Source organism: Prionailurus bengalensis, chromosome C1 (assembly GCF_016509475.1).
Source record: "Prionailurus bengalensis isolate Pbe53 chromosome C1, Fcat_Pben_1.1_paternal_pri, whole genome shotgun sequence".
Lineage (NCBI taxonomy): Eukaryota > Metazoa > Chordata > Mammalia > Carnivora > Felidae > Prionailurus > Prionailurus bengalensis.
This window is the reverse complement of record NC_057345.1, coordinates 18,791,403-18,818,451: the sequence shown is the minus strand read 5'-3', so window position 1 is coordinate 18,818,451 and position 27,049 is coordinate 18,791,403. Positions and strand designations below refer to the sequence as shown.

Genomic DNA, 27,049 nt, shown 5'->3' with positions numbered 1-27,049 from the left:
ACTAACCGAAGATCAATTTCCTGAGCTCTTTTCCAGTGCCTACCCCATCAGCTCTTCAAGATGAACTTTTCTTACTCTGAACTTATTACTGTGTATATTAATTGTTATGATTGCTATTGCCTGTTAGAATGGGTGACTTTGAACATCCAGTCACCTTCAGAGTAGTCCTCAAATCACACATCTCTTGCTTAAAGCAGCAGTGGCTGTTGGGAGTGCTTTTCTCCTTTAGAGAAATCTATTTTTCCTTTAAATCCAGGTTATTAAGACTTCTCTGAAACCTATCCCGACTAATCTTTCCTTCCTCTTTTCCCCTTAGTACTATGGTGTATGTTTTCTTTGAAAATACTGGAGAACCTCATACAACTGGCAGATTATTACCTTTTTGAGAAGATTGGGCCGCATGAGTATTTGTCTTGAATTGTTTTGAAAAGGAAGTCAAAGTTACTGTTCCTGTTTGCATTCTGCAGAGGCAAGTGTAAATAGTATGTACATGCTGGATTTTTTTCTCTGCCTTCTACAAGCCTCTCTAGATGGGAACATCTTTTCATGTTCATAAATACTGGTTCACTAAATACTGGTGTGCCCAACTTACTGATCCCAGTCCTAGTCTTTTTAGTCACGTAAACTGACATGATCTCTACTTTTATGGGATACTCCAGACGTTCAGGTTTTCTGTCCCATATTTCCCATAATTACTACTGAAACTACATGTCCTAATTAACAGTTGAAATAAGGTTAACGTTTCAACTAGGCTTTAAAAAAAGATTGTATTGGGGCGCCTGGGTGGCGCAGTCGGTTAAGCATCCGACTTCAGCCAGGTCACGATCTCGCGGTCCATGAGTTCGAGCCCTGCGTCGGACTCTGGGCTGATGGCTCAGAGCCTGGAGCCTGTTTCCGATTCTGTGTCTCCCTCTCTCTCTGCCCCTCCCCCGTTCATGCTCTGTCTCTCTCTGTCCCAAAAATAAATAAAAAACGTTGAAAAAAAAAATTTAAAAAAAAAAAAAAAGATTGTATTATGTAAGTTTTACTAATACTTTGACCAAATGTTTTAATTTACCTTCTTCCAAGGAAATTTGCTTTTTGAAAATGGTGTATTTACAAAATGTCATTAGAGAATCAGGTTCCTACCTTCTGTGCTTGCCCTATAAATGTACGTGGGCCATGGGGTAGAGCATGGGATAGGCAAGCACCTGTTAAATGTGACTGCTGCTGGGTAGGGGGGCTGAAGGTGAATTTCCAGGAGCCACTGTCCCTTTCCTTTCACCGCCTACCATAGCTTACAAGAAGAGTTAGTACCAATTTAACATTCTATCTCTGAAGCTCCCAAGTTCAAGTGTAGGTCAAGTCCAACAAGATGAATCTAAGGATGATGATTCTATTCACGTTTGTAACTAGGAATAAAGCCCAGCAGGATGCACACACGAAGCACACACTTTGAATACAGAAAACACAAGACATATTTTTTTCTGAAACAAGTGAATAATAAATATATATATGAGTGAAAATGAATAGTCATAGCACACATCTTCACAAATTATAAAAAGAGAGCTAACAGAGCCCTGATTTACTGTTATAATTTGACAGTCAAAACAGTTCCTGAAGGAGATTAGACTGCTGTTCCTCTTTCCAAATTCTGTTTAATTTCAGCTGTATATTTCCCATAGAATCTTTCTGCTTTCTTGTTGAATTTAGCGTTCCTTTCATTAATGTAGTCGATGTCTGCATCGTCGTTATAAGGACGTCTCCGGCTGTATTTGTCTCGTTTTTCAATTCTAGAGGAAGAAAAATTTATAACATTCAAAATTACTTTCTTTTTTGATATTAATAAAACCTGCTCAAATAGTTAATATAAAATTCAGTAATGGAAACAGATATACAAAATCCCAAGCTGCTTTTTTTTGTTCTCATAGTTAAGATGGAAGGCAGTATTGTTAGGAAATTCTATATAAAGAAATGGGTTCAGTGAGCTTTCCTGAATTTGTAAGTCAATAGTACTTTACTTCAGATCTAGTCTTCAGATTGGGAAATAACCCAGGGTCATGTTGAAATACAAGGGCAGTGATATATTACACTGCTTTCAGAGTTTATAGTATACTGCTGGTTCTGCCTAATAATTATCCTATTCAAAACAAGTGATGGTCAATGGGACCACTCTTCAAACTAGTAATTCAAGTCCTCCTTACTCTCTACCCCATTGCTACGCTTGAAGACCATGAAGTTATTTTTGTCACGAGGCATGAAATCAGTACAAAGCTGAAGGCTGCATTATAGTACTTACTGCTTTTCCAAGTCTATGACCATCCTATCAATTTCTTCTGTGGAAGGCACGTGTGTTCCATGAAGAAGACTGTTGGATGTTGGGTAGAACTCCTCTCCACTGAGAAAGAGCGGGGTGTAAGTAACACCATAGATTCTATGCCATCAGAACTGGACAATGTTTAGTGGGCAAAAATGGAAATCTTTGTGATCAGAGTTGATTTCAAAGAACTAGAAATCAGACCTAAAAGAAGATATTTAAGAAATTATATATTCCAGTACCCAAATGAGGTGCCAGCTGAGGACCAGAGGCTAATGGACACAAAGGGAGGCTGAGTTCATACAAATGAAAGAGCTTGAATGAAAACACGGTGTCCTCTGCCCAACTTAGTGCTCTCTCCACACTGAAACAGTCTTGACCTTAAGCACACTACCTGTCTTAGGGAAAGAAAGTAAAGCTTAGCAATGCTTACTGCACTAGTGCACAGGTAAGGGACATAGAATAGCAACAATAATAATCATGAGGATGATGACACAGTACTATGTGTCAAACATTAAGTACGTCATATGAATATATTTCATCTTCACAATAATCCTAGGAGATAAACACTACTATTATTTCCTGTATACAGATGAGGAAACAAGGAGAAAAACTGTATGACAGGTCTAGTAAGTGGAACCAGAACTCAAGGCCAGGAAGCAAAGCTCCAGAATCAGCACTCTTAAATTCAAGCCCTTCCAGTAGCATATAACGAATACGCTATTGGGGTGCTTGGGTGACTCAGTCGGTTGAGCATCCAACTCTTGATTTTGGCTCAGGTCATGATCTCAGGGTCGTGGGGATCCCAGGGTGATGGGATTGAGCCCCATGTTGGGCTCCGTGCTGGGCATGGAGACTACTTAAGAAAATTTCTCTCTTGGGGTGCCTGGGTGGCGCAGTCGGTTAAGCGTCCGACTTCAGCCAGGTCACGATCTCGCGGTCTGTGAGTTCGAGCCCCGCGTCGGGCTCTGGGCTGATGGCTCGGAGCCTGGAGCCTGTTTCCGATTCTGTGTCTCCCTCTCTCTCTGCCCCTCCCCCATTCATGCTCTGTCTCTCTCTGTCCCAAAAAATAAATAAATGTTAAAAAAAAAAATTAAAAAAAAAAAAAAAAAAGAAAATTTCTCTCTCTCTGCCCTGCTCACACTCTTTCTAAAAAAAACCAAAAAAACAAAACAACAACAAAAAACACTATTAAGTCACACTGACTTACTGTTTTTCTCTCAGTCTTTCATATGTCTCCATGTCAGGTTTGATCTGCTTGGTCAGCCGATGATACTGGCGTAACTGGGCAGCAGCATAATCTAAAATGAGAGCCCAGACTGTTTTAGATGGGGCATTAGTAGCCCTGTTATTAAGAGGCACATTCAATGAAATAAAAGCCAGCTTTACCTGAGAATCCCAGGTCAGGGTTTTTCCTCTTCTTTTTCCTCTCCCATCTTTCCGCATCTTCCGCACTGATCTCCAGCAGCTTCACTTTCTCATAGTCTTCCCCTCTTGCGGCACATTCCTAAAAAGGGGGAAAAACATGACTGCTATCAAGACTGTAAGTTGATTAGCCTGAAAAGAAAACTGTGGAATTGGCTACGATCTCTAAAAAGTAATACATCTGTAACGACACCAAAAACAGCTGTGGTGGACACATTAGGTGTCTACTGAAATGCTTTCTCCCCTCCTTCCTGGGCTCAGGGCTGCCCATTTCCCAACCTCCCCTGCAGCTGGATCAGGCCAGGTCACTTGGGCTGCTCAACCAGGAACTGACACAGGGGAGATGCATGAGCTTTATGGTTTCTTAAAAATTTTTTTTTTCTTAACGTTTATTTATTATTGAGAGACAGAGAGAGACAGAGCATGAGCATGGGAGGGGCAGAGAGAGGGGGAGACACAGAATCCGAAACAGACTCCAGGCTCTGAGCTGTCAGCACAGAGCCCGACGTGGGGCTCGAATTCACAAACCTCGAGATCATGACCTGAGCCGAAGTCGGACGCTCAACCGACTGAGCCCCCCAGGCGCCCCTACAGTTTCTTATTGTTGGAGCTTTTGTTACTGTAGCTCACAGACACGTTAAGTGTTCCACGTATTTTGTTCTCACAGCTCTCTAAGGGGCAGCTGAGGAGACCGGAGCCAGAATGCTTACCTCCCGTGCCCTACGCTGTCGTGACAAAACACAACACGCCCTGGAATCCACAGCTTGTTGAGGATCGGATTGTACTTACTTTTTTCTTTTCTTCTTCCTGTAACTCCCATTCGAGACGAGCTTTTTTAGCTTCCCAGTTTGCAGGCAATTTAAGTCTTTTGTCTTCCTCCACAACTTCTTGGTGGTTTAACTTTCGAGCTTCATTCTGCCACCAGGACACAAAACTTGTCAGCCCAGGTACGGAAACAAATCTAAATAGACATGACCTGTCTCCTAGTATGGCAGGCGTCCAAAGCAAACTTTCTGGATTTTATCCTGAAAGGAAGAGAGTCACTAGAGAATTTTACGCGGGGATCCGTGGTGGGGAATTTTAGGGAGCGGGAGATTAGGAGGTAAACACCTCTATCTATAGCTTTAAATATTCTTTTCCTACCTTCAAGGAACCGTGTGGTAGGGATGGAAAGAAAGACGGTTTGGGAGTAAGAAGCCTGAGGGACATACCGACTTGACTCTCTCTGGCCGTGAGACGTAAGCAAGTTTTTTAGGACCGGATGAAACTGGGCTTCCCACAGTATTGAGTTCCATGGTACAGAGTTACTCGAGAGGATGCTACGTGCTACTGAATGCCACCAAATCACATACTGAGAGTCACATGCTGTTTTCATCTCTTTAGTTCAAACTGGGTCCAAGACAAATTCTCAGTGACTAATGAGTTTAACACCTCTGAAAACACTTAAAACATATTTTTTATTTAAATGTTTATTTCTGAGAGAGAGAGAGAGAGAGAGTGAGGTGGGGAGGGGCAAGGAGAGAGGGGACAGAATCTCAAGCAGGCTCCGCGCTGTCGGCACAGAGCCCGACGCAAAGCTCGAACGCATGAACTGTAAGATCGTGACCTGAGCCGAAACCAAGAGTCAGATGTTTAACCAACTGAGCCACCCAGGTGCCCCACGAAAACACCTTTCTTAACACCTTTTAAAAACAAGTGGGGCAGGAGACACCATCAGAATGCAACCACAAAATCTTGACTGGAAAACTACAAAAAAGCCCATCTTTTTACCAACCAAATTAAACAGAATGACTTCCCAGAACTCAAAACAAACAAAACACAAAACTCGAAGACAAAACAAAACCTAGAAACAGAAAAGCTGAAAAGCAAACCTACAGATTAAAAAGACATCAAAATTTTAAATTACCATTGAAATAGTAATATTAAATTTAAATAGCAATTTAAAGAAAAACACTGGACAAGCAGACAGGTGGTCACATGTATAAACCATGAAGGTGATATGAGGACTCCAACCTAATTCCCCTATTGTTTACGAAGCTGAGAAAGTTTTTAGCTCAGAGTTAGTGGCAGAGTTAGGCCAAGACTCAAATTTCTTGATTTCTGACGCTTTCCCCTCCCCCTCCCCCACCTATAAGTATTTTAATACCTCTTTAACAACAATACCATCATCACATTCCCCAAATCATTAATACCTTAATATCAAATATCCTGTAAAGTTCATATTTCCCTGATGGTCTCAAGGCTTCATTATTTTGACAGTTTGAATTCAGACAAGTTCCATATATTGGGATTAGTCAATACATCTCCTAACGTTTATTTTTTTTATTTTTTATTTATTTTTTTTTTTCAACGTTTATTTATTTTTGGGACAGAGAGACAGAGCATGAACGGGGGAGGGACAGAGAGAGAGGGAGACACAGAATCGGAAACAGGCTCCAGGCTCTGAGCCATCAGCCCAGAGCCCGACGCGGGGCTCGAACTCACGGACCGCGAGATCGTGACCTGGCTGAAGTCGGCCGCTTAACCGACTGCGCCACCCAGGCGCCCCTCCTAACGTTTATTTTATCTATACTTTCCTTCTCCATCTTTTTTTGCCCCCTGCTTTTTTGGGGACTGTGAAACTGATCAGGTTGACCGTCCTGTTTCTCAAAGTGCTAGTTGCCTTCCTATGATGTCCTTTCGCATTCTCCGTGGACCCCTGTATTGACTGTAAATTTTAGGTCTGGTGCTTTCATTCAATTCAGGTTATTTTTAACAACTCTATTATATGGAACTAGTGTTCTATACTTCTATCAAGACACAAGCAATCTCTGATTTGCTCCCTTTTTGTGATGTTTGCAGTTACTGATTACCTAGATCCAGTGATTCGTGAAAGACTGCAAAAGGGTGAGGTTCAAATTGTATTATTCTTCACGCGTCATCCACCCTATTCTCTACAGAGGGTTTCAAATGAAGTATGTGTGTTTGACTAGTTTTCAGATGGAGTTCTTCTGGACAAATACGGGTAACTACGTTCCTGACACATACCCTGTCTCCAGCTGCCCAATGAGGACTCTGCCTTTCCACTAGTTGCTACTGCTTGGATACCTCTCCCTCCCATCTCCTTGTCTGATAATATCCTACTCATCTTTCAAGCAGCTTAGTTGTCCCATCAGTCTTTAGTTGTTTTTTTTCCTTCTCTGTATTTGAGACACTTTGTTCCTCCCTCTAAAATGGCATTTACAAGTCGTGGAGTCATTATTGGTTATGGACCTGCCTCCATAACCAGGCAGAAGACTTCTCCTATTTGCCAAAGTACCCGCACTATCTTGTTGGCTATGGCACATTAGAAGCTGGGGGGACGGTGGGGGTGGTGGGCACTTTTTGTACAAATGAATGAGTAGCCAACTTGCTGTGTGACAACAAACTCCTTGGACCATTTCTGGTCCGCGGTATCCCCCCTCCATAAAAAGAAGGGTTTGACAGAATCACGGGCTGAGAGGAGGCTCCAGGGAGAGGTCGATTAAAAAGAAGAATACCAGGGGCACCTGGGCGGCTCAGTCAGTTGAGCATCTGACTTCGGCTGAGGTCATGATCTCATGGTTTGTGAGTTCGAGCCCCGCGTCGGGCTCTGTGCTGACCGCTCAGAGCCTGGAGCTTCAGATTCTGTCTCCCTCTCTCTCTGCCCCTCCCCCGCTCATGCTCTGTCTCTCTGTCTCTCTCTCTGTCAAAAGTAAGCAAACATTAAAAAAAATTAAAAAGAAGAATACCAATGTCTGGGTCAAGAAACTGATTAAATAGGACACTGGAAGTGAGGCCTAAGCATGAACATTTTTTAAAAGTTCTCCAAGTGATTCCAGTGTGCTCCCGGGGTTGCGGTCCGCCGGGAAAGATCTTCCTCTGCCCTGCGGGTCTGTCAGGCGCGCTGGTGCGGCTTCCCCGTCCCTCCGCAAACGCGCACAGGCCTGCCTGGGTGACAGGTCTCGGATGCCTCCGGGGCCACTCACCCGCTTCAGGTGCAGCTCCCGGAATTTGCGCAGCCTCTGTTCGCGCTTCTGGGCGGCCAGCTCCGTGGCCGCAGCTGGCGGCAGCTCCCCTTCTTCCGCGCAGTCCACCGGCACCTGCGGCGAGGAGGACCCGCTGGAGCCGGGGCGGCCCAGGCCGATTCCCCCCGCCGGCCCCACGGTGTGTGCGCCTCCCTCTCTGGCATCGCCTCGATGTCTAGGCCAAACCTCTACCCGCAGACGCTCCTATCCCAGACCCCCGGACAAAGCCTGCCACCCACCTTATCCTCAGCCTCCGCAGCCATCACCCGACAGCGCCTTATCCTCCACACTTCCGGCGACAACAAACAACTTTTCAGACTCTCTGGCTCACTTCCGGCGGCCAGGCGCCACAGGTTTCCGGAGAAACCCCGCCCCTTTCTGCTGCTTTGGGACATGAGGAACCAATCCCCGCCCGCCGCAGCCCTGGGTGGTGTCCGATTGGGCCAGGCCTGTGCGCAGGCGCCTTGAGTGGAGCCACCAGGTCGACGTGGGTAAAACCGGAGACTGGGCGTCAACGGCGTTGGGGAGGTAAAGAGGAGGAAGAGGGGAAAAAAGGGAATAAGCCACCAAATGTATGAGAAAGCGACCCAGAGCACGGGTTGTGCCCGTCAACTGGCCAGCCTTGTAGTTCAAATTTCTGAGTAACGAATCGAAAAGAAGGAACAAATTGGGGGTTATTTGGGATCTCGAGCATCTTCATGATGCGGTAAGATTTCCTGGATTAATTTGAGGCTTTGACTTTCTTCGGAAAATTCTGCACAGAACGCCGTTCTTTGTACATCTGTCCATTCATTCAATAATGAACTGTATAATCGCTCTTATTTATTGACAAATTAGTCTATTCTTTGGTTCATCATCTATGAAAAATAATACAGCAATACCCATGTCAACATAGCAGCTTGAGGACAAATTAGATAATATGGATGAAGTATCTGTGACTAGTCACCTGACCCGCAGCCAATGATGAGAACTGCTGATTTTTAATCCGTTGGCATTAGATGTGTCCCCTCCTGTCTGAGATTTTCTTAAGTGTCTTTCTTCAGGAAAGCCCTAACCACCACCACCTGAAGGGTCAGTGTCCCTCTTGTAGCTCTTCATACTTTCTGCTTTGTTGCGTTTACTTAAGTGTAATTAAATAAGTGTGGAATTACTTGTTTGATGCTGTTGATTTAAATGAGACAGGTTTCTTAACTAGTTATAAAGCAGCAAATGTAGGCCTTTGTTTTTTTCTGTATCATGAATGAATTGACAGAGGAGTCTTACAAGTATTTCTATTCTTTAGGAACACAGAAATGTCAGTGGCAAAATTATTTTCAGTAAGATCACATCAGAATTACAGGTTTTGCAGAATATTTTGTCAGAGCCCTAGAAACCAAAACCAAGTACTTAAGGAGAGTTTAATGAAAGGGCTGTTGGCAAAGCTGTAGACTGGGTTAAGAGAAACCAGCGAAAGAAAGTGAAGCATTCTGGGGCTAGAAGCAGAGGGAAGCCATTCCTACCCCTAATCCTAAAGAGGCAAGGGAAGGACGGGATGGGGGAGGGTCTCCAGACAGAGGCTGTGAGTAAAGAAATGCAACCATAGGGGCACCTGGGTGGCTCAGTCGGTTAAGCGTCCGACTTCAGCTCAGGTCACGATCTCACGGTCTGTGGGTTCGAGCCCCACATCGGGCTCTGGGCTGATGGCTCAGAGCCTGGAGCCTGCTTCCGATTCTGTGTCTCCTTCTCTCTCTGCCCCTCCCCCGTTCATGCTCTGTCCCTCTCTGTCTCAAAAATAAATAAAAATGTTAAAAAAGAAAAAAAAGTTTTAAAAAGAAATGCAACCATAATCCAGGCAGGGAATAAGTATCCTGACCTCATTTCTCCCAGACTTCTCTTCTGTAGATGCCACTCATTGGCAAGACCCAATGAGAAGAGAGCAATAAACAAGAGGGCTTATTGATGTAGTCCATTCAGGCCAGCATTTGTGGGTGCAGAACACCCACAAATGGGTGGGTGGACACTGGAGGAGGGTGGTTGTAAAGGAGCAAACAAAATACCCAGCACAGTTCTTTTCACGGGCCATGGTAACAATTTCATAGTGTTTTGAAGTCTTCAAAAAAAAATTTTTTTTTTAACATTTACTTATTTTTGAGAGACAGAGACAGAGCATGAGCGGGGGAGGGGCAGAGAGAGAGGGAGACACAGAATCCAAAGCAGGCTCTGGGCTCTGACCTGTCAGCCCAGAGCTGATGTGGGGCTCGAACCCACAAACTGTGAGATCATGACCTGAAGTCAGATGCTCAACCGACTGAGCCACCCAGGTGCCCCTATAGTGTTTTGAAGTCTTAAAGAATTCTTTGTCCAAGTTGTATTTACATGGATTTAGTAAAAAGAACAGAAAGAGTTGCGTGGGCAATTGAAAATTTCCAGGATGGGGGTGCCTGGGTGGCTCAGTCGGTGAAGCGGCCGACTTCGCTCAGGTCATGATCTTGCAGTCCGTGAGTTTGAGCCCGCGTCGGGCTCTGTGCTGACAGCTCAGAGCCTGGAGCCTGTTTCAGATTCTGTGTCTCCCTCTCTCTGAGCCTCCCCCGTTCATGCTCTGTCTCTGTCTCAAAAGTAAATAATAATAAAAAAAAAAAAGTGAAAATTTCCAGGATGATAGAAGATCTTCCACTCTATGTGCTATTCTTACAATGTGACATTGACACGCCTCAAGAAAAGGCATGATCTATGTCCCTATCCTTGAATATGTGACTATGGAGGAAATGACACTATGTGACTTCTGAGGCAAAGTCATAAAAGGTGAAACAGATTCCACCTGGTTCTCTTGGGATCCATTTTTTCCCCCTGAGTTTCTATTTATTTCTTTAGTGATCTCTACACCCAACATGGGGCTCAAGCTCACAACCCTGAGATCAAGAATTGCAGGCCCTTCCAACCGAGCCAGCCAAGTGCCCTGAGATGCTTGTTTCTTTGAACCCAGCCACCATTCTTTGAGGAAGCCCAGGCCAAATGGAGAGGTCATGTAGGACTGGGGTAACTCTTAGGGAGTGCAATTTGGCAACATCTATACAAATTACAATGGCATTTACTCTTTGGCCCAGCTATTACATTATTGCAGTTGTCGTACAGACCCGTGTTGGTCTCCGTGTCTCTATGTCAGAATTCCTAAAGCGTTACCTTCACGTTGGTGAACAAAGAGGAAGAAGGACAGTGGATCATTGGGGTGCCCCAGAGCAGGGATGGAGTGAGCTGTTTCACCTCCTCAAAAGCCTGTGGTTGGTTTTTGAGGAAACCAGTGGAAGGGCTCTAGGTTGGAGTGCCTTAAGCAAGACATTTAAAGATTGAGCAATAGCAGAGAAATTAGGAATCCCACTTCAGCAATATCCAGCTGGTCCCAGGAATCCCCACAACTGTTGTTTGGTTTGAGGAAGGGGAAAGGAGCTAATGCTTCCTATTTCAGGACTGAAGAGAAAATCCTTGTCTGCTAATGACATATCCCAAATGTTTAACTTGGGGCATTTTATTTATTTATTTTTACATTTTTTCCCAGTGTTTATTCTTTTTTGAGAGAGAGAGAGAGAGAGAGAGAGAGAGAGAGAGAGAGAGAATGAGCAGGGGGAGGGGCAGAGAGAGAAGGAGACCCAGCATCCAAAGCAGACTCCAGGCTCTTAGCTGTCAGCCCAGAGCCTGATGCGGGGCTCGAGCTCACGATCCGTGAGATAGTGACCTGAGCTGAAGTCGGATGCTTAACCGGCTCAGCCACCCAGGCGCCCCTATTTTTGTTTTTAATTTATTTTTTTCTCCACCTCCACCCCATCCGCCGGTTTGGGGCATTTAAAATTTTTATTTTTGAGAGAGAGAGAGACAGAGTGCAAGCTGGGGAGGGAATTTAGGGCATTTTAACTTGTAATTTTTTCTTTTGGTACCTTCGTCCTTTTTTAGCTATTTTAACAGGTGGATACTGTCAATTGGACCCACTCTTTATGGAGGGGAGCAAAGAAGAGGTGCACATCTTAGAATAAGTAGAATTTTGCGGGAAGGTTACATCAGTGACATCTGCTTTTAAGATTTGGGGAAAATAAGTAGGGCTCTCAGTGTAACCTCGAGATCCGACTGTCCAGGTATAGTTTTTTTCCTTCCCAGCTGATGGCAAACAAAAATTGGCTCTCTGCGTCCATAGGTGTACTGAAGAGGGCACTACACCAATCCACTTCTGTGATTTGCTGTCTGGGGGGATAGCGGAGAGTAAAGGGTGAGGGCGAGGCACGAGTGCGTGGTGTGAACAACAATGTTATTTAGTGCTCCGAGGTCCTGTACAAACCTCCATCCTCCACCACGAGGTTTTGGTATGGGAAGAATTGGCATTTTATAAGGACTCGTGCATGGAATAATCAAACCTATATATATATTCCTGAATTATAGGCTTAATCCCTTCAATGGCTTCAGACTGTGTAATGTCAGGGAGTGGTTTGGGATGATCAATCTGATCATCCAGATGGAAGGGGCAGAGTGTATATGCGTCTGATGTCAGCAGGACTTGGACCAAAGGGTGTCAGGGACAGTGTCCGGGGGGGGGGGGAGGGGAGGGTGGTGCTATAGGTTTTGAATTACAGAAAAGCAAGGTATTGATGGAGGCTCCTTTTGTGTAGAATTTTTTGTGTGCTGTTTTGCTATTTCCAAAAACACCCTCCGTCCCCCTCTCCCCAACTTTTTAAGAAATCTCTACACCCAACATGGGCCTTGAATTCATGACCTTGAGATCAAGAGTTGGGTGCTCCACTAAGCCAACCAGGCACCCACTTTTGATTTATTTATTTTGATTTATTTATTTATTTATTTATTTATTTATTTATTTATTTATTTATTCATTCATTCATTCATTCATTTATTTCACTTTAAAAAAGTATATTTTGAGAGAGAGAGAGAGAGAGAGGAAGAGAATCCCAAGCAGGCTCTGCCCTGATGCAAGGCTCCTTCTCACAAATGGTGAGGTCATGACCTGAGCTGAAATCAAGAGTCAGGAGCTCAACATACTGGGCCACCCAGGCTCCCCAAACTTTTTTTTAAAAAGGATTTACCCTTTTTGAGAGAAGGAAATGTGTGCCTGATAAGTCTCAAGAAAATTGTGGCCTAACAGGTGAATTCCTATTCAGGGACCAGAAGGAACCCATGAGTGCCTTGTAAAGGCCCCAGCTGAAAAAGGGATAGGTTAGGATTTAAAAACTGTCCCGGGGTATTAGCCACTCCCACCATTTGTAGTGTTTCTGTACTCCGAGGAAGCAGGACAGAGAGGCTGGTGGGTTTGAAAACTGATGGTGTTGCTCCCATGACCATAAGAGCTCCTGTCACCTCATTCCCAGTAATAAGATTTATTTCCCCTAAGGTGTGAGTTTGAAGTCATGGGAAGACCCCCCTCCTGTCTTCAGAGCCACCCTGTTCTGCCATATGATCATTCTTCCCCAGCTGCTAGTATCCTTAGAGGGGAAAGTGCTCTGAGGCTCTTGCCACTGACTTTGTCTTGACGTTTTGCAGCAAGCCTCTTCCAACAGCCAGGTTCTTCTGCAGTAATTGCAAATACCTTTGACATGACAAAGACCCTGAAGACTTTGGGAATTTCTGGGGATTGTTCATTGTTGTAATTGGAGACACATGATCTGAGAAGCTTGGACTTGTGTGTCCTTTCTTTTTCGCTGCTCATTCTGTGGTGCGAGATAACTGATCAGCCAAATTAACCAGATCATGAGGCTCCATAGTGGCCCGGCTGAGTTGCTGTCATTTAACTAAAGTACTGAGTTCACCTTCTAACCTGTTAGCAATGATGGAGTTAAATTAAAAGGAGATTTCATGGTTAATTTTGTCAATATCAGAGTATTGTTTAAAAGTGTTTTCCTGTCTATCATAACAATCAAAATCAGGTTCATCTGTCCGTGGAGTACATTGCTGAATTTTTCTCTAATCTGTATCTCTAATCTGTATCTCTAATCTAATCTGGGTTTTGGAAAAACCCAGGAATAGTTTTATTTAATTCTTCAGTTGGCTTAAAAGCTTCTGTGTTTTTTTTTTTCCTGTAGCCTTTTCACTTAGAAAAATCATCCAAATACTATGTGTAGCCTAGTTTTCCCATCCACTCTCTTGCATGGCCACCATTCACAAGCATATAGATAAATCAATAAAGGTTAGAATAACCAGGTTCACAGATCTAAATAACTAAGTTGAATTCCTTAGCAAATCCTGGAGGGTCTTCAAAGGCATTGGCAAGCCCTTGGAAATGGCTTGTAATTCTGCCTTAGTCCAAGGAGAGTAACTAACTGATGACGTTTCAGAGCCTCCTTCATTAGGTTTAACTTTAGAAGGAGTTTTGGATGACAGGAGGATCTAGGGGAACCCCTGGGATGTCATTATAGAATGGGAGTTCAGCTAGGCTGGGATTTCGTATGGGTGGAGAGCGGAGGGAGAAGGTTGAAGACGAGCAACAAGGGTTAGCTCAGAAGACTCCACAAGCCTTCCTAGTTTAGATCCTCTTTGGAAGCGGTTACAGTTAGCTTTAGAAAGTTTAGCTTATTATAAGGAAGGAAGTTTAGAATTATTTAATTCTTGGACACTCCAAATACCAATTTAAATAATGCTTCCCACCCTAGATGCTTGGTTTTGCTTTCATTTTCCAGTTGTGCAGGCAAATACATTAATTTTGGAATCTCCAAAGATGCCCAAAGTGGCCATTGTAACAAGTCATTTTCAGTCAGATTGGGCGAACGAGCCAGAAACTTACAAGAAATGGACCCACAAGACTTGAACATAAACAGCTGGGCTTCCAGACAGGGGCTGCTCTCCAGCAGTCATCTTTGAAACCAAACACCCCATTGAGTAATGAATCACCAGAGAAGAGAGCGCATCTCTGTAAATCAAAGAGATAGAAACTGGCACCAGAAAGACACCTTAACCAAAAATGGGAGGTTGGGAGCCAAGAAGATTTGCCACCAGAACTCAGAGCCGGTTGGGGAGAAGGCAGAGCACAATTTGCTCAGGAGGGTACCCTTCCTGAAATCCAACTGCGGCGGTGGTGCAGGAGTCAGAGTGGTTTGTTGCTTCCATCCCACACCATTCTGACACCAGAAATGTTAACCGAGAGGGGCGCCTGGGTGGCTCAGTGGGTTAAGTGTCTGACTTCAGCTCAGGTCATGATCACGGCTCCTGAGTTCAGGCTCTGTGCTGACAGCTCAGGACCTGGATCCTGCTTCAGATTCTGTGTCTCCCTCTCTGCCCTCCCGGGTGCTTACATACAAAAAAAAAAAAAAAAAAGTTGACCGAGGAAAATGAGGCAAAATTAAAAAGTACAAAGGCCTTTATTTGGGGTCTCAGAATTGCAATTCGGGCAGCACAGAAAAATGTGTCCCTTGTGTGGGGAAAGCAAGGGATTTTTATGAGAAAGGGGAAGGGGGACAATCACATGACTTGGATAAAAGAAAAAAAAAGTCAATTGGTACTAACAGGCTGAACGGCTTTTGGTTACATTTTGATGGACTGATTTATTGCTGTTCATGAACGAAAACTACTCCTAGTATGCGTTAATTACTCTGTCTTCGTAAAGTCCACACTGACAGTTTTATGGGGCAGACGCCAGTACCCCTGTTGTCTTTAGGAACGACTTGCTCCTAAGACAGTTGCTGTTTCTGGCCCAGTCCAAGGGTCTTTCTGCTCAGTTCCAGAGTTCATTAGCTGTTTGTTTTATAAAGGAAAATGGAACTTCTCTCAAAATGGAGTCTCTCATGTCCAGAAACATTATACAATTCTACAGTGGGGGAAAAGGAGAAGGCACAGAAGAGAAAAATATCTCACACTACCCAAGAGAATTAAAATGCTGCCACGTGACAGTACCAAGGGCCTACGTGAGCCAAGGTAGTCAGGGGACGCCTGCCTCGCAGGAGGTGACACTGAGGCTAAGCGCCGAATGGTTAACACGTTTCATTCGAGGGAGTAGCACGCAATCGGCGCGACCTTCTACCAGGAACCCTTCGCAGCCACTCGCTTCTGAGAGCTTCCGGGCCTCTTCTTCCCGCCTCACCCCTCCCCGCCCTTGCCTCTGCGGCCTTTTGCGGCTGCGCAAGCCCCTACCCAATCGAAAGCTTCCTACTGCTAAAAGGGGCAGGGATTGGTCCCAAGTTCCAGAGACGGCCAGGAAGGGGCGGGGCTAATGGTTGATTTTAATATGTATCGGCGGGGCGGGACAAAGGCAGACGGAAGTGTTGTGTGTTGTTGCCGGAAGTGGCGAGGGAAAGTTTGTGATGGCGGCTGCAATTTTAGCCGAAAAGGTAAGTTCCGCCGGCTCTGCCCAAGGATTTTTGTGTGGGGAGGCTCTGGGGGACGGCAAAGGCCAGAGGCTGAGGAGATGTCTGGGTGCCGGGCCAGGGAGGCGCAAACACCGAGGTCGGGGTTGGAGTGAGGGCCTGGCCCGGCCGCTCGGGACCGGCGGGGAATCGGCCAGGGTAGTACGGGAAAAGCCGAGCCGACCCCTCCCGCAGCGGGTCTTTCTTGCCGCAGGTGCCGGTGGACAGCGCGGAGGAGGGGGAGCAGCCCCTGGCGACGGCGGCGGAGCTGGCCGCGCAGAAGCGCGAACAGAGGCTTCGCAAATTCCGGGAGCTGCACCTGAAGCGGGTGAGTAGCCCGGGAGGCAGCTGAGGCTGGTCACCCCGTGCCCGTTCGTGGACGTACCGGGAAGCTGCAAAAGCGTGCTTGGCAGATCGTCTGAGTGGAATGAAATATCTATCCCGGTGCTTCTCAACCCTGGCAACAGATTGAAGTCACTTTTGAAAATACACACAACCCTCCTCCCACCCGCTTCTGATTTAACTCATCTGGGCTGGGTTTGGGAGTCTCTATTACTAACGGCCTCCCTGCTGTGTAACAAACAATTCGTTTTACCTGGGGGATATGTAGAGCTGGGGACCGGAAGAAAAACTCCTCCAGTGTTAGTAAGAGAGCTGGTTGCCTGTTCCTTCAAAGATAATCAGCAAATCTCTGCAAGCCTGTGATGTCAGTGGCTCACCTAGTTGGTGGGGAACTAGATGATTCAGAGACGGCTTTTGCTCTTAAGGAGAGGAGACAGCTTTATAGCCAGGGCATGCTAACGTGAGGAGCAGAGTGCCCTGGGAGTGCAGAGGAGAGATGGATACAGTTTGAGGGGTTCCTGGGAGTGCCTCCCATAAGAGGTGACACCTAAACTGCCGTTGGAAAGATGTGTAAGGTATTACCAGACAAAGAAGCTGCAGGAACAAATGCAAATAAGGCGATTCATAGCAGAGCTAAGAGTCCAGCAAACAACTGGCTGCAGTGGGAGCTGAGGAAGGAAAAAGCAGCTCCAGCCTATTTCGACTTAGGGAGCCTGACTGCCAGCTTGGCTGTGGTCTCACAAACCTCCCACATCACTCTGACTGGTGGCGTGAGACAGAAGCAAGACCGGTCAAACCACAGAAATGACCCCACATTCCCCTCTTCTGCTCACACCAGTGACTGTTAGGACCAGTGACAGCGTTAGTCACCCCCCCCCCCCCCCCCCCCCCCCCCCGTTAATCCTGTAGAAGAACCTACGACACCTGGTGGTCGAATGCCCTGCCTTTCTGACGGTGTCTAATCCAGAGCACAACCACACTCTCCTGAGCCTTATGCCCCCGCCCCAGTCACCTGACACAAACCTAAATCCTGTAGCTAGCCCCTCTTTAACACCCCTCACTGGAATACCCACAGCGCCCGTGGTTTGCCGTCTCCTTCAGTGCAGCGCACACAGCTTTGGCTGCAGGGTGTGCTCTTGGTGTCTTCAACCGGAGGGCGTTGCCAGAGCCAAGGGTACGAGGATGTAAGAGGGATGGTAGTTCCGAGCAGTGCCTCTCTTTGTCCAGAGAACATTAATAAAGGATTAAACGCACTGAAGTGTTTACTCGGAGGGACTATGTAAAATATATGTGGTTGGAAATTAGGAGACCTGGCTTCCTGGACTAACGGCCACCAACCTGTGACCTGAGAAACATCTAGCTTACGTTGTCCTTAAGATGATATGCTTATTATGCCTTGTGCAGTTAGGTTCATTTTTTTTTTCTAAGTCTGTTTTTTAAGAGCGCACACGCATGGGCGAGGTGGGGAGGGGCCGAGAGGGAACGCCAAGCAGGCTCCATACTGTGAGTGCAGAGTCTCACGCCGGGCTCGATCCTACGAACCTTGAGATCGAAACTAAGAGTCAGCTGCTCAACTGACTAAGCCACCCAGGGACCCCAGTTAAGTTCATTTTAAATCACACTCTTCATACAGTAATTAAAATGGAAAATACCTTTCCTTTGCCATAATGTAAACTATTAAAATATTTAAAAAAGAGGAGGGGCTTGGAAAAGGTTAGAGATATTAAGATCGGTGCTAAAGCCCTCAGCCCCAAATTGAGGCTTTTTCCTTGAGTTAATCAGGATTAAAAGAGAATTGAAAGTAGAATATCTTTCTCCTCATATGATGTAATATTATTTCTTGCCATCTAACGTCTCCTTAAGTACGCCTTCTTCACGTTTTGAACCTTGTCCGATCCAACCCTACGTGCAAAGGGGTCACGTGGCTAAATGGAGGCACAGCTGACCTTAAACTCCAGGCCTCTGGAAAAGCAAACCCAGTGCAGCCCAACACATTTCTTGACTGCACATACAGACCTAATTAGGCTGTCCCCTTGCTTAAAATCCTTTGGCCGTCTCTTGCTTTTAGGATAACACGGCGTCCCCTTGTTAATGTGACTTACTTGACCTTCTCAAAGTGCGCAAGATTTTGTTTGGATTTATTTTTGTGTCTCAGCTGACGGACTTTTTGTGTCGCGGTTTTAGAATGAGGCTCGCAAATTGAATCACCAAGAAGTTGTTGAAGAAGATAAAAGACTCAAGTTACCTGCTAACTGGGAAGCCAGAAAGGCCCGTCTGGAATGGGAACTGCAGGAAGAAGAAAAGAAGAAGGTTAGGATCTACTCTGCTGTCTCCATAAGTTGTTCCTTCAGTTATTCTGTTGAATCAAGACAGTAAGAGCCAGCCTGCTGGAGTCCACGTGGTGGTTCTGCTTTTTACTAGTAGCAACACTTTGGGGAGTTGTTGAACCTCTCTGTGCCTCTGTTTTCTGAACTATAAAATGGGGACTGTAATAATTATTTGAGTTAATTACGAATTAAATGAGTCAGTAGGGGCGCCTGGTGGCTCCATCGGTTCAGTGTCCCACTTCGACTCAGGTCACGATCTTGGGGTCTGTGAGTTCGAGCCCCACGTCGGGCTATGTGCTAACAGCTCAGAGCCTGGAGCCTGATTCGGATTCTGTGTCTCCCTCTCTCTCTGCCCCTCCCCCACTCATGCGCGCGCGCTCTCTCTCTCTCTCTCTCTCTCTCTCAAAAGTAAATAAAGATTAAAAATAAAAATTAAAAAAATGATTCAGTGCGTGTAAAACATTTAAAAGGGGGTCTGACACCTGAGAAACATTGAATATGTATTTTAAATTGATGCACTCACTTCTTACATACCATAGTAGATGCCCAGATTTGTTTCAAGTATTAATCATTATTTTTTGCTTGATATCTTTATTCCATGTTGATTTAAAGTTGATCAAATAATTGCTTTTGTCATAATTGCAGGAATTAACGTTTTCTTTCTTTTTAGGAATGTGCCGCAAGAGGGGAAGACTATGAGAAAGTGAAGCTGCTGGAGATCAGTGCGGAAGACGCGGAAAGATGGGAGAGGAAAAAGAAGAGGAAAAACCCTGACCTGGGATTCTCAGGTAAAGCTGTTACTTTCTTGAATGGCCCTGTCAGGTAAGCATTACCTTTAGTGTTTCTGGTTTTAAGAAAGGATACTCCCCTTCACGGAATATTCTCCAAGAGGCTTGAACCCGAGAAAAATACAAACAGGTCTCATTAGGGCAGAAGTAAAAAAGGCTGTACTTTAATCACCTGAATTTTTTTTTTATTCTTTGTGGTAAGATAAAAGCCTGTATTATCAGCACCTTCAGGACAGAAGCTCTGCTTAGTGTCTTGTGCAAATATTACTAATAATTTTGATATTCTCTGGATCGTAATGACGAAACAGGGAAATAGATTTCTCTGACTCTCCTTTTATCTTTAGATTATGCTGCTGCCCAGTTACGTCAATATCATCGGCTGACCAAACAGATCAAACCTGACATGGAATCGTATGAGAGACTGAGAGAAAAACAGTAAGTTGACAGGAACAATGCAAGCCCTGTTTTCATTCTGAAGGGACATAGGGGGTGTGTGTGTGTGTGTGTGTGTGTTGTGTATACATACACAGACGCATAAAGACAAACACACGTGAATGTTTGGGTACCGGTTATCAACATCTGCCTCAGAATGCTTTCTGGCCTTCACAGTACCATTTATTGCTCACTCCACAGCAGGTAAACTTACCACCTTGTTATTTTTCCAGCCGGGCGTTGAGTTTAACAACCAGATTATCATAGTTACTCAGATATTTTAGGAGGCCGAATGCCCGGCTGGGTGAACTTTTTCTGCAGATACTTTAGGCTTTGTGGACACTCCGGTCTCTGTCACAACCACTCCGCCCCGCTGGTGTGATGTGAAGGCAGCCGTGGAGGAGTCATGAACAAATGGGCGTGGCTGGGGCCCAGTGAAATGTGTGGCAGACCAGGTGGTATAGTTTGCTGAACCCTTCCCATTAGTGGGAAGAGAAATAACCTGAACCGAGAAGCGAGTCCTTTAACCTCTGGCCCTTGGCTCTTTCATCTGTAGAATGAAGGTGTTGGAGGAGGTGGGTGATGTCTTAGGTCCCTTCCAATTCTAAATTTTCTTTAAAAAAAAAAAAAAAAAAGTTGGGATCCCACAGTAAATATATGTATGCATTGTATCGCTCGCCATGAATGGTGGCTCAGTTTGAAATTTGAAAATGTGGAACCGTGTAGTGTCACTCTAAAACTATTCTGTCTTTTCAGTGGAGAAGAGTTTTTCCCAACATCCAACAGTCTTCTTCACGGAACACACGTGCCTTCCACAGAGGAGGTTGATAGGATGGTCACAGATCTGGAAAAGCAGTGAGTACTCAGTACAGCGGCCGGAAGTTTTAAACGTTTAATGACCAAATGGACAGAGGGTGCAGAGAGAGAATTGAAAGGGCGGATACCGTGCTTGCTCGTTCTGACTCAGCATCTGTAGTGATTTTGGGGACAGACGGCAAGTGTGAGTTGAGTCCGTGCGATTTGGGATGGAGATGCCAACTGTTGCTGAAATTGAGTTGTTATAATCAGGAAAGCAGGAAAAGGTCCAAAGAAAATTATTCTTCTTTAAGGGCTTTTATCTTCATAACCAGTTCATTATTCGAAGAAGTACAAATGTTCTAGTAAATGTACCTTTGTTATATTTGTGTTTCTTAATACTGATATGGGTGAATATTAGGCAGAGCAGAATGAATTTATATTTTAGGAGTTAATACATGTAACATATGTTACATATGTGATATATATATTAAAATTCGGGGCACCTGGGTGGCTCGGTTGGTTAAGCGTCTGGCTTTGGCTCAGGTCGTGATCTCATAGTTAGTGAGTTCGAGCCCCGCATCGAGCTCTGTGCCGACAGCTCGGAGCCTGGAGCCTGCTTCGAATTCTGTGTCTCCCTCTCTCTCTGCCTCTCCCCTACTCACACTGTGTCTCTGTGTCTTGCTCGCAAAAATAAACGTTAAAAAGAATAGTACATAGTACATATGTATAGTATCTGGTACATTTGTGCTCCATGTTAGCTGTGGTTATTAGTAATATAAATACTGTAATTATTTTTTAAAGTAGAATTTCATGTGTCCCGTTGCTGACAATGTATCGCTGCTCTTTTAGAAGAATTCCGAAGACGAGTTTGTATTTCTTGAATTTCAGGGTTCATACCCAGGGCTGTGCCGTCAACTAGCAATTTCAGCCTGATGTTGACGAAAACTGCCCCCAACCCCAAGTGGGCTATTCTAAGTGTACTGGTTCTCTTTATAACTATCTGGCCGTGTTTTATTAGGATAAAAAAAGAAGGCAATTTTGAATCCTGTAAATTTTCTTCTTCCACCAGAATCGAAAAACGAGACAAATACAGCCGGAGACGTCCTTATAACGACGATGCAGACATCGACTACATTAATGAAAGGAACGCTAAATTCAACAAGAAAGCAGAAAGATTCTATGGGAAGTATACGGCTGAAATTAAACAGAATTTGGAAAGAGGAACAGCGGTCTAATCCCTTCAGGAACTGTTAGGAACTGTTTTTAAAAGCTTGACAATGCTGGCAAATTGAAGTTCTCTTCAAAGTTTTATCAGGAAACCAGCAGTCATTCTACGATGCCTTCCTCATCAGCATTTGGAAATAAATGTTTTTCTTAAACATATACTTCCACGTATATTCCCCTATTTCTGTGCTTGGATAGAAGATGCATTTTAAGATGTAGTGTACTTGGTCTGTAAAAATCTACTTTGTATAAATACTAATTATTTTTCTATGTATTTTAAACGTATATGACTAATCTTTGAAGCGTTTGGGCCTCAGATGATCGGCAGCATACGTAAATGCAGTCATTGTTGCTTTGAATATTGTTAAGAATTTGACAAAATCTAGAGCTGGACTCGGCAACCTTTTGAGCTTGTAGACTCCGAAGCTAAGTACAGCGAGGAGGAAGGAAGGTGGCCATGGCTACTGGAGGGCTCTGTCTACCCACGGCTGCTTAGGACCAAGTTCGGGAAGCAGCAGAACTGTCTTCTATGAATATTGACATATACAGTTCCTTTTATAAAAAGCAAATATCCTATGGAATAGAATCCCTACTAAACACTAAAACATTTAAAACAAGAAAGTGTATATATATATATATGTATATATATACACACATATACATACTCGTGTGTACGTATATATATATATACATATATATATATATATGCTGAAGTCTGTGCTTTCGCTGTATAAACATTAAAAAATTTTTCATTTATGGGGAATTCAAGACAGTCAATAGAAGACAGAATAATACAATGAATCCCGTATACCCAGTGTCTCTCTTCAGGAATCCTCAACTAGCCAGCCTGTTTCCTCTTCACTTCTATCTACTTTCTCCTCCATGAGTCCCATGTGACTTTGAAGCAAATATTAGATGTATAATTTTGTCTGTAAATATTTTAGTACCTGAAAGATAAAGACTGTTATTATCACAACAATAGTTTTAAGAAAAGTCCAGAGAGACAGGTTGGTATGGCTTTTTCTATGTGTTGAATAAAATGCTGAATACCTAATGAGGGGCATTCCAAATCTGAAAGAGAAAATTTCATAAATATATCAGCATTTGTTTTTAAAGACAATTTAATACCACTGGTGATCATTCCCTTCTAACATGTATGTAGCCGTTGGGATCCCTGGGTGGCTCAGTTGGTTAAGCGTTCAACTCTTTTGATTTTGGCTCAGGTCATGATCTCATGGTCATGGGATCAAGTCCTGCATCCGGCCCTGGGCTAAGCCTGCCTAAGATTCTCTGCCCTCCCCTGTGCGTGGGGGGCGCACATATGCTCTCTTAAAAAAAAAAAAAATCATGTAGCACATTCTATTTTTGTACTCGTTTCTGCTTCTAGCATTTGTGCAGTTAATCAGGTCTGATCACAGGGCCTTGATACTGCCTCTGGGAATATATTGAATATGTTTCTACTTCCATTTAAACTATCTTGTTTAAGTTTTTGGTCCTGAATATTACAATAGCCAAAAAAAAAAAAAAAAAAAAGTCAAAACATTGTCAAATGTATTTAAAAGCATAGTTCACTATAAGCCAGCAAAGTTTATTCTAAGAATGCAAGAATAGCTTTGTAGACCTATTAGTTGCCTTTCCAATATCAATTACCTGTTCTTTGTTACCGACCAGAACCCTGGTTTTTTTGGTGAATTTGTGGTGAAATTTCTAGCTAACCGTTAGCTTCTCCAGATGGAACTACTGACGGTCAAATGTTAGAGTTCTGGCTAATAAGACGTCATCTAACTTATTCTGAGAAACCTTTTGCTTTCTTGGTAAGGGAGTTGCCACTCCCTGCTTCCTCCTCCTTTCTTCCTGCTTGGAACGGAGACATGAGGCCTGGAGTTGTAGCAGCCATCTTGTGCCATGAGGTAACCCGCAGGAGCACAAAAGTGCTGGAATGTGGAGCAGAGCTTGAGTCCCTGGTGGCATTGCCGAGTAGCCCTAGGTGCCTACATCTCGTCTTCCTGTTTCTCACCACTGAATAAATTGATGACCGATGCGTGGTTCAATTTCCGGACACCTGTTGATGGATATTACATATACAAAAGTCAATATGCATATATAAACATATAAATACCTAGGGATGGAGATGAGAGGCAATAGAATAACCATAAAAATTAGATATTCAGACAGGAACTTAATGAGAAGGAACAAGACCTACTGAAGAAAATAAAATCCAATTGAAGGAGTGAACAGGAGACTTCTCCTTGCAACCCAGATGGAGTGACAAGAAACGGATTTACCTTGCCACTTGAAACAAATAAAAGGATAGTGGGTATGAAACAAGTTTTCAAAGTAGTGGGAATCAGGCAAGGAAGGCCAGTGGTCCCTAAGAGAGGACATAAGGGTAGCCTTATGATCACCCCAGCCCTACTGTCTTTAGATACTTCCAGGCTGTGGTGTGGGAAGGGAGAACCCCGGTGGAGCCCAGAGACTCCCTTGGTTGAGGAGATTGAGCTGGAAGTCTGGGGAGACCTCAGTGGCGAGAGCTCACAGTACCGAGTACGGGAGAGGAGGGAGCCACACACAGAACTCTGCCCCCTCAAGTGTGAGGCTGAGCACGATCCGCATGTGTGTGAGCTGATGATGGGGGAGAAAAAAGAACCACCTGAAAGGAGTGGTGGGAATGGTAACTGGCACTCACGTGTGGCCAGGAACAGTGTTTATCCACCAGCTGGAATGGAAAATTTCATAATTCAGGGAGTAGGAGACTAAGGAGGTTTTGTGTCCGTAGCGGAGAATAATTAGCTGTAGACTGCTGCTTGGGTCTTGTCTAAAAAACAATCTTAAAAATCAAGACATGAAGGGATCAAATGGTTTCCAAATAATTTAAATGCGTTCAGAACAAGGATCAAGAACAACCAGTTATAGGGGTGCCTGGATGGCTCAGTTGGTTGAGTGTCTGACTCTTGATTTTGGCTCAGGATTGAGCCCCCCATGGGCTCCATACTGAGTGTGGAGGCTGCTTAAGATTCTCTCTCTCCCTCTGCCTCTCTCCTGCTTGTGCTCTCTCTCTCTCTAAAATAAATAAAAATGAAAAAATATTAAAAAAGAATAACTTGTTATAAAAAACATAGAAACTCCCAGTACCCAAAAATATCAAATTCACAATGTTTAGCATCTAATCAGAGAAACTAGAAAATTTGACTCAATGAATGAGGTGATATAGACGTTTGGATTAGAACACAGATCAAAGCAGTTATTATAACTACTACCGCACATGATAAAAAAAATTAAGTAGAGACATGAATAAAGATGAAAAGTACATGTCCAAGGTGAAAAATACACTGCGGGTTTTACCACAGATCAGACATCGCAGAAGAAGAGATTTGTGAACTTGAAGACAAAGCAGCAGGAACTGTCAAAAATGTGACGTAGAGTGCAAAGGTATTAAAAAGCATGAACGGGGCGCCTGGGTGGCTCAGACGGTTGAGCATCTGACTTCGGCTCAGACCATGATCTCGTGGTTCAAGAGTTCGAGCCCCACATCGGGCTCACTGCCATCAACCTGTCAGCGCAGAGCCCGCTTCAGATCCTCTGTCCCCCTCTCTCTGCCTCTCCCCTATTGTGTTCTCCCAGAAGAAAAAAAAAACATTGAAAAGCGTGAACAGGGCATCAGTGAGTTGTGTGCCCTGTACATGGAATTTGGAGTTTCCAAAAGGTGGAAACACTGCCACCCATGAAGACTCTGGATCTGAAGTTTCAGTCTCTCTTTGTTCAAATCTGAGTGAACACGAAAGGCGTTCTAAAAGACATGTTAGCACCGTGCTGAGGCTTTCCCCTCAACGTGGTCACCAGGTTGCAAAAGGATTGAAAAGGGCCCGTGTCACCCGTGCTCACCTGTGGGACACATCTCCCCCTTTGGGGAATGCTCTGCCAGCAGACAGAGCCATGAGAAACTGGGAGATACTGGCAACATCTCACCTGGCTGAAACCTGTGTGTACAAGTGTGTGTATATATGTGTGTGTGATAGGTTGGGAGGGGCAGGTGTGTGTTTCTTCAGCTGGAAGTGGCCCCTTGGGGAGAGATGCGTCAAATACCCAACAATCTCAGAAATACAGTCTGGAATGTACGGAATCTTTCATACATCATTTATCACATACGTGTGATGGTTAAATGTAAAACCTGTAATCTGTGCCAGAAGTTTTACAAACTCCTGTCTTGACATTTCTCATTCTTTTAATACGACAGAGGCTCTGGAATAAGGGCTGGTCTAGACCTCTCTGGTTGCTTAGAGGCCGGTGTGCATAGGGACAGCCTGAAAGTCTAAAGGGGGTGGGGACGGAAAGCAGGGACAGTTAAACAGAGCCTCTGAGATCACAGCGGCTGTTTAGTGCGCCCCCTTGTGAGGTTTGAGGAGCATAGCTTCGAGTCAGTTGTGTATTAAAAAAAAACTTTTTAAAAAGTTTATTTATTTATTTTGATCTGTTTCAGATTCTCTCTCTGACCCTCCCCCGTTCATGCCTTGTCTCTCTCGGTCTCAAAAATAAATAAACGTTAAAAAAAAAAAAGGGGGCGCCTGGGTGGCTCAGTCGGTTAAGTGTCCGACTTCGGCTCAGGTCATGATCTCACGGTTTGTGAGTTCGAGCCCCGCGTCCGGCTCTGTGCTGACAGCTCAGAGCCTGGAGCCTGTTTCAGATTCTGTGTCTCCCTCTCTCTCTGACCCTCCCCCATTCATGCTTTGTCTATCTCTGTCTCAAAAATAAATAAATGTTTAAAAAAATAAAAAATAAATAAAAAGTTTATTTATTTATTTTGAGAGAGACAGAGACAGTGCAAGTGGGGGAGGGGCAGAGAGAGAGAGAGGGAGAGAAAGAGAATCCCAAGCAGGCTCCGAACTGCCAGCGCAGAGGCCGATGCCAGGTTTGGACCCACGAAGCTGGGAGATCATGACCTGAGCTGAAACCAAGAACCGACAGCCACCCGGGCACCCCCAGTTGTGTGTTTTTTTAAACCCAAGAAGCAAGCGTTCTGTTTCTTCCTAGTTACGTCAATCCATAGTCACTGTAGAAAATTACTTCTTCTGATTGAGGGGTGTGTGTG

The 27,049-nt window shown here is 44.5% G+C and overlaps 2 protein-coding genes across 3 annotated transcripts; one reads left to right on the top strand and one right to left on the bottom strand.

Moving 5' to 3' along the window:
• Positions 1–1,529: 1,529 nt before the first annotated feature.
• Positions 1,530–8,089, bottom strand: LOC122480090 (pre-mRNA-splicing factor SYF2). Of its 2 annotated transcripts, none has more exons than XM_043574086.1 (7): positions 7,986–8,089; positions 7,708–7,821; positions 4,511–4,636; positions 3,686–3,803; positions 3,507–3,597; positions 2,279–2,377; positions 1,530–1,772 (listed from the first exon to the last, which is right to left on the bottom strand). In XM_043574086.1, the coding sequence occupies exons 1-7, from the start codon at positions 8,007–8,009 to the stop codon at positions 1,607–1,609; spliced, it is 738 nt and encodes a 245-aa protein (XP_043430021.1). In that variant the 5' UTR covers positions 8,010–8,089; the 3' UTR covers positions 1,530–1,606. The 2 variants fall into 2 exon arrangements, with proteins under 2 accessions (XP_043430021.1, XP_043430022.1); XM_043574087.1 differs by having other exon boundaries at positions 1,656–1,772; positions 2,279–2,427.
• Positions 8,090–15,926: 7,837 nt separating this feature from the next.
• SYF2 (SYF2 pre-mRNA splicing factor) lies at positions 15,927–23,017 on the top strand. Its single transcript, XM_043574085.1, has 7 exons — positions 15,927–16,037; positions 16,267–16,380; positions 18,579–18,704; positions 19,392–19,509; positions 19,854–19,944; positions 20,698–20,796; positions 21,809–23,017. The coding sequence occupies exons 1-7, from the start codon at positions 16,011–16,013 to the stop codon at positions 21,972–21,974; spliced, it is 741 nt and encodes a 246-aa protein (XP_043430020.1). The 5' UTR covers positions 15,927–16,010; the 3' UTR covers positions 21,975–23,017.
• The last annotated feature ends 4,032 nt before the right edge of the window (positions 23,018–27,049 follow it).

Bases quoted from the DNA above. Each gene is read 5' to 3' on its own strand.
- LOC122480090 (XM_043574086.1), bottom strand. From the start codon at position 8,009: ATGGCTGCGGAGGCTGAGGATAAG. The intron at 7,822-7,985 runs GTGGGTGGCAGG...TCCTCGCCGCAG, and splicing joins CTGCGGAGGCTGAGGATAAG to GTGCCGGTGGACTGCGCGGA. The intron at 3,804-4,510 runs GTAAGTACAATC...CCCCCTTTTTAG, and splicing joins AGGAAGAAGAAAAGAAAAAA to GAATGTGCCGCAAGAGGGGA.
- SYF2 (XM_043574085.1), top strand. From the start codon at position 16,011: ATGGCGGCTGCAATTTTAGCCGAAAAG. The intron at 16,038-16,266 runs GTAAGTTCCGCC...TTCTTGCCGCAG, and splicing joins CTGCAATTTTAGCCGAAAAG to GTGCCGGTGGACAGCGCGGA. The intron at 18,705-19,391 runs GTTAGGATCTAC...CTTTCTTTTTAG, and splicing joins AGGAAGAAGAAAAGAAGAAG to GAATGTGCCGCAAGAGGGGA.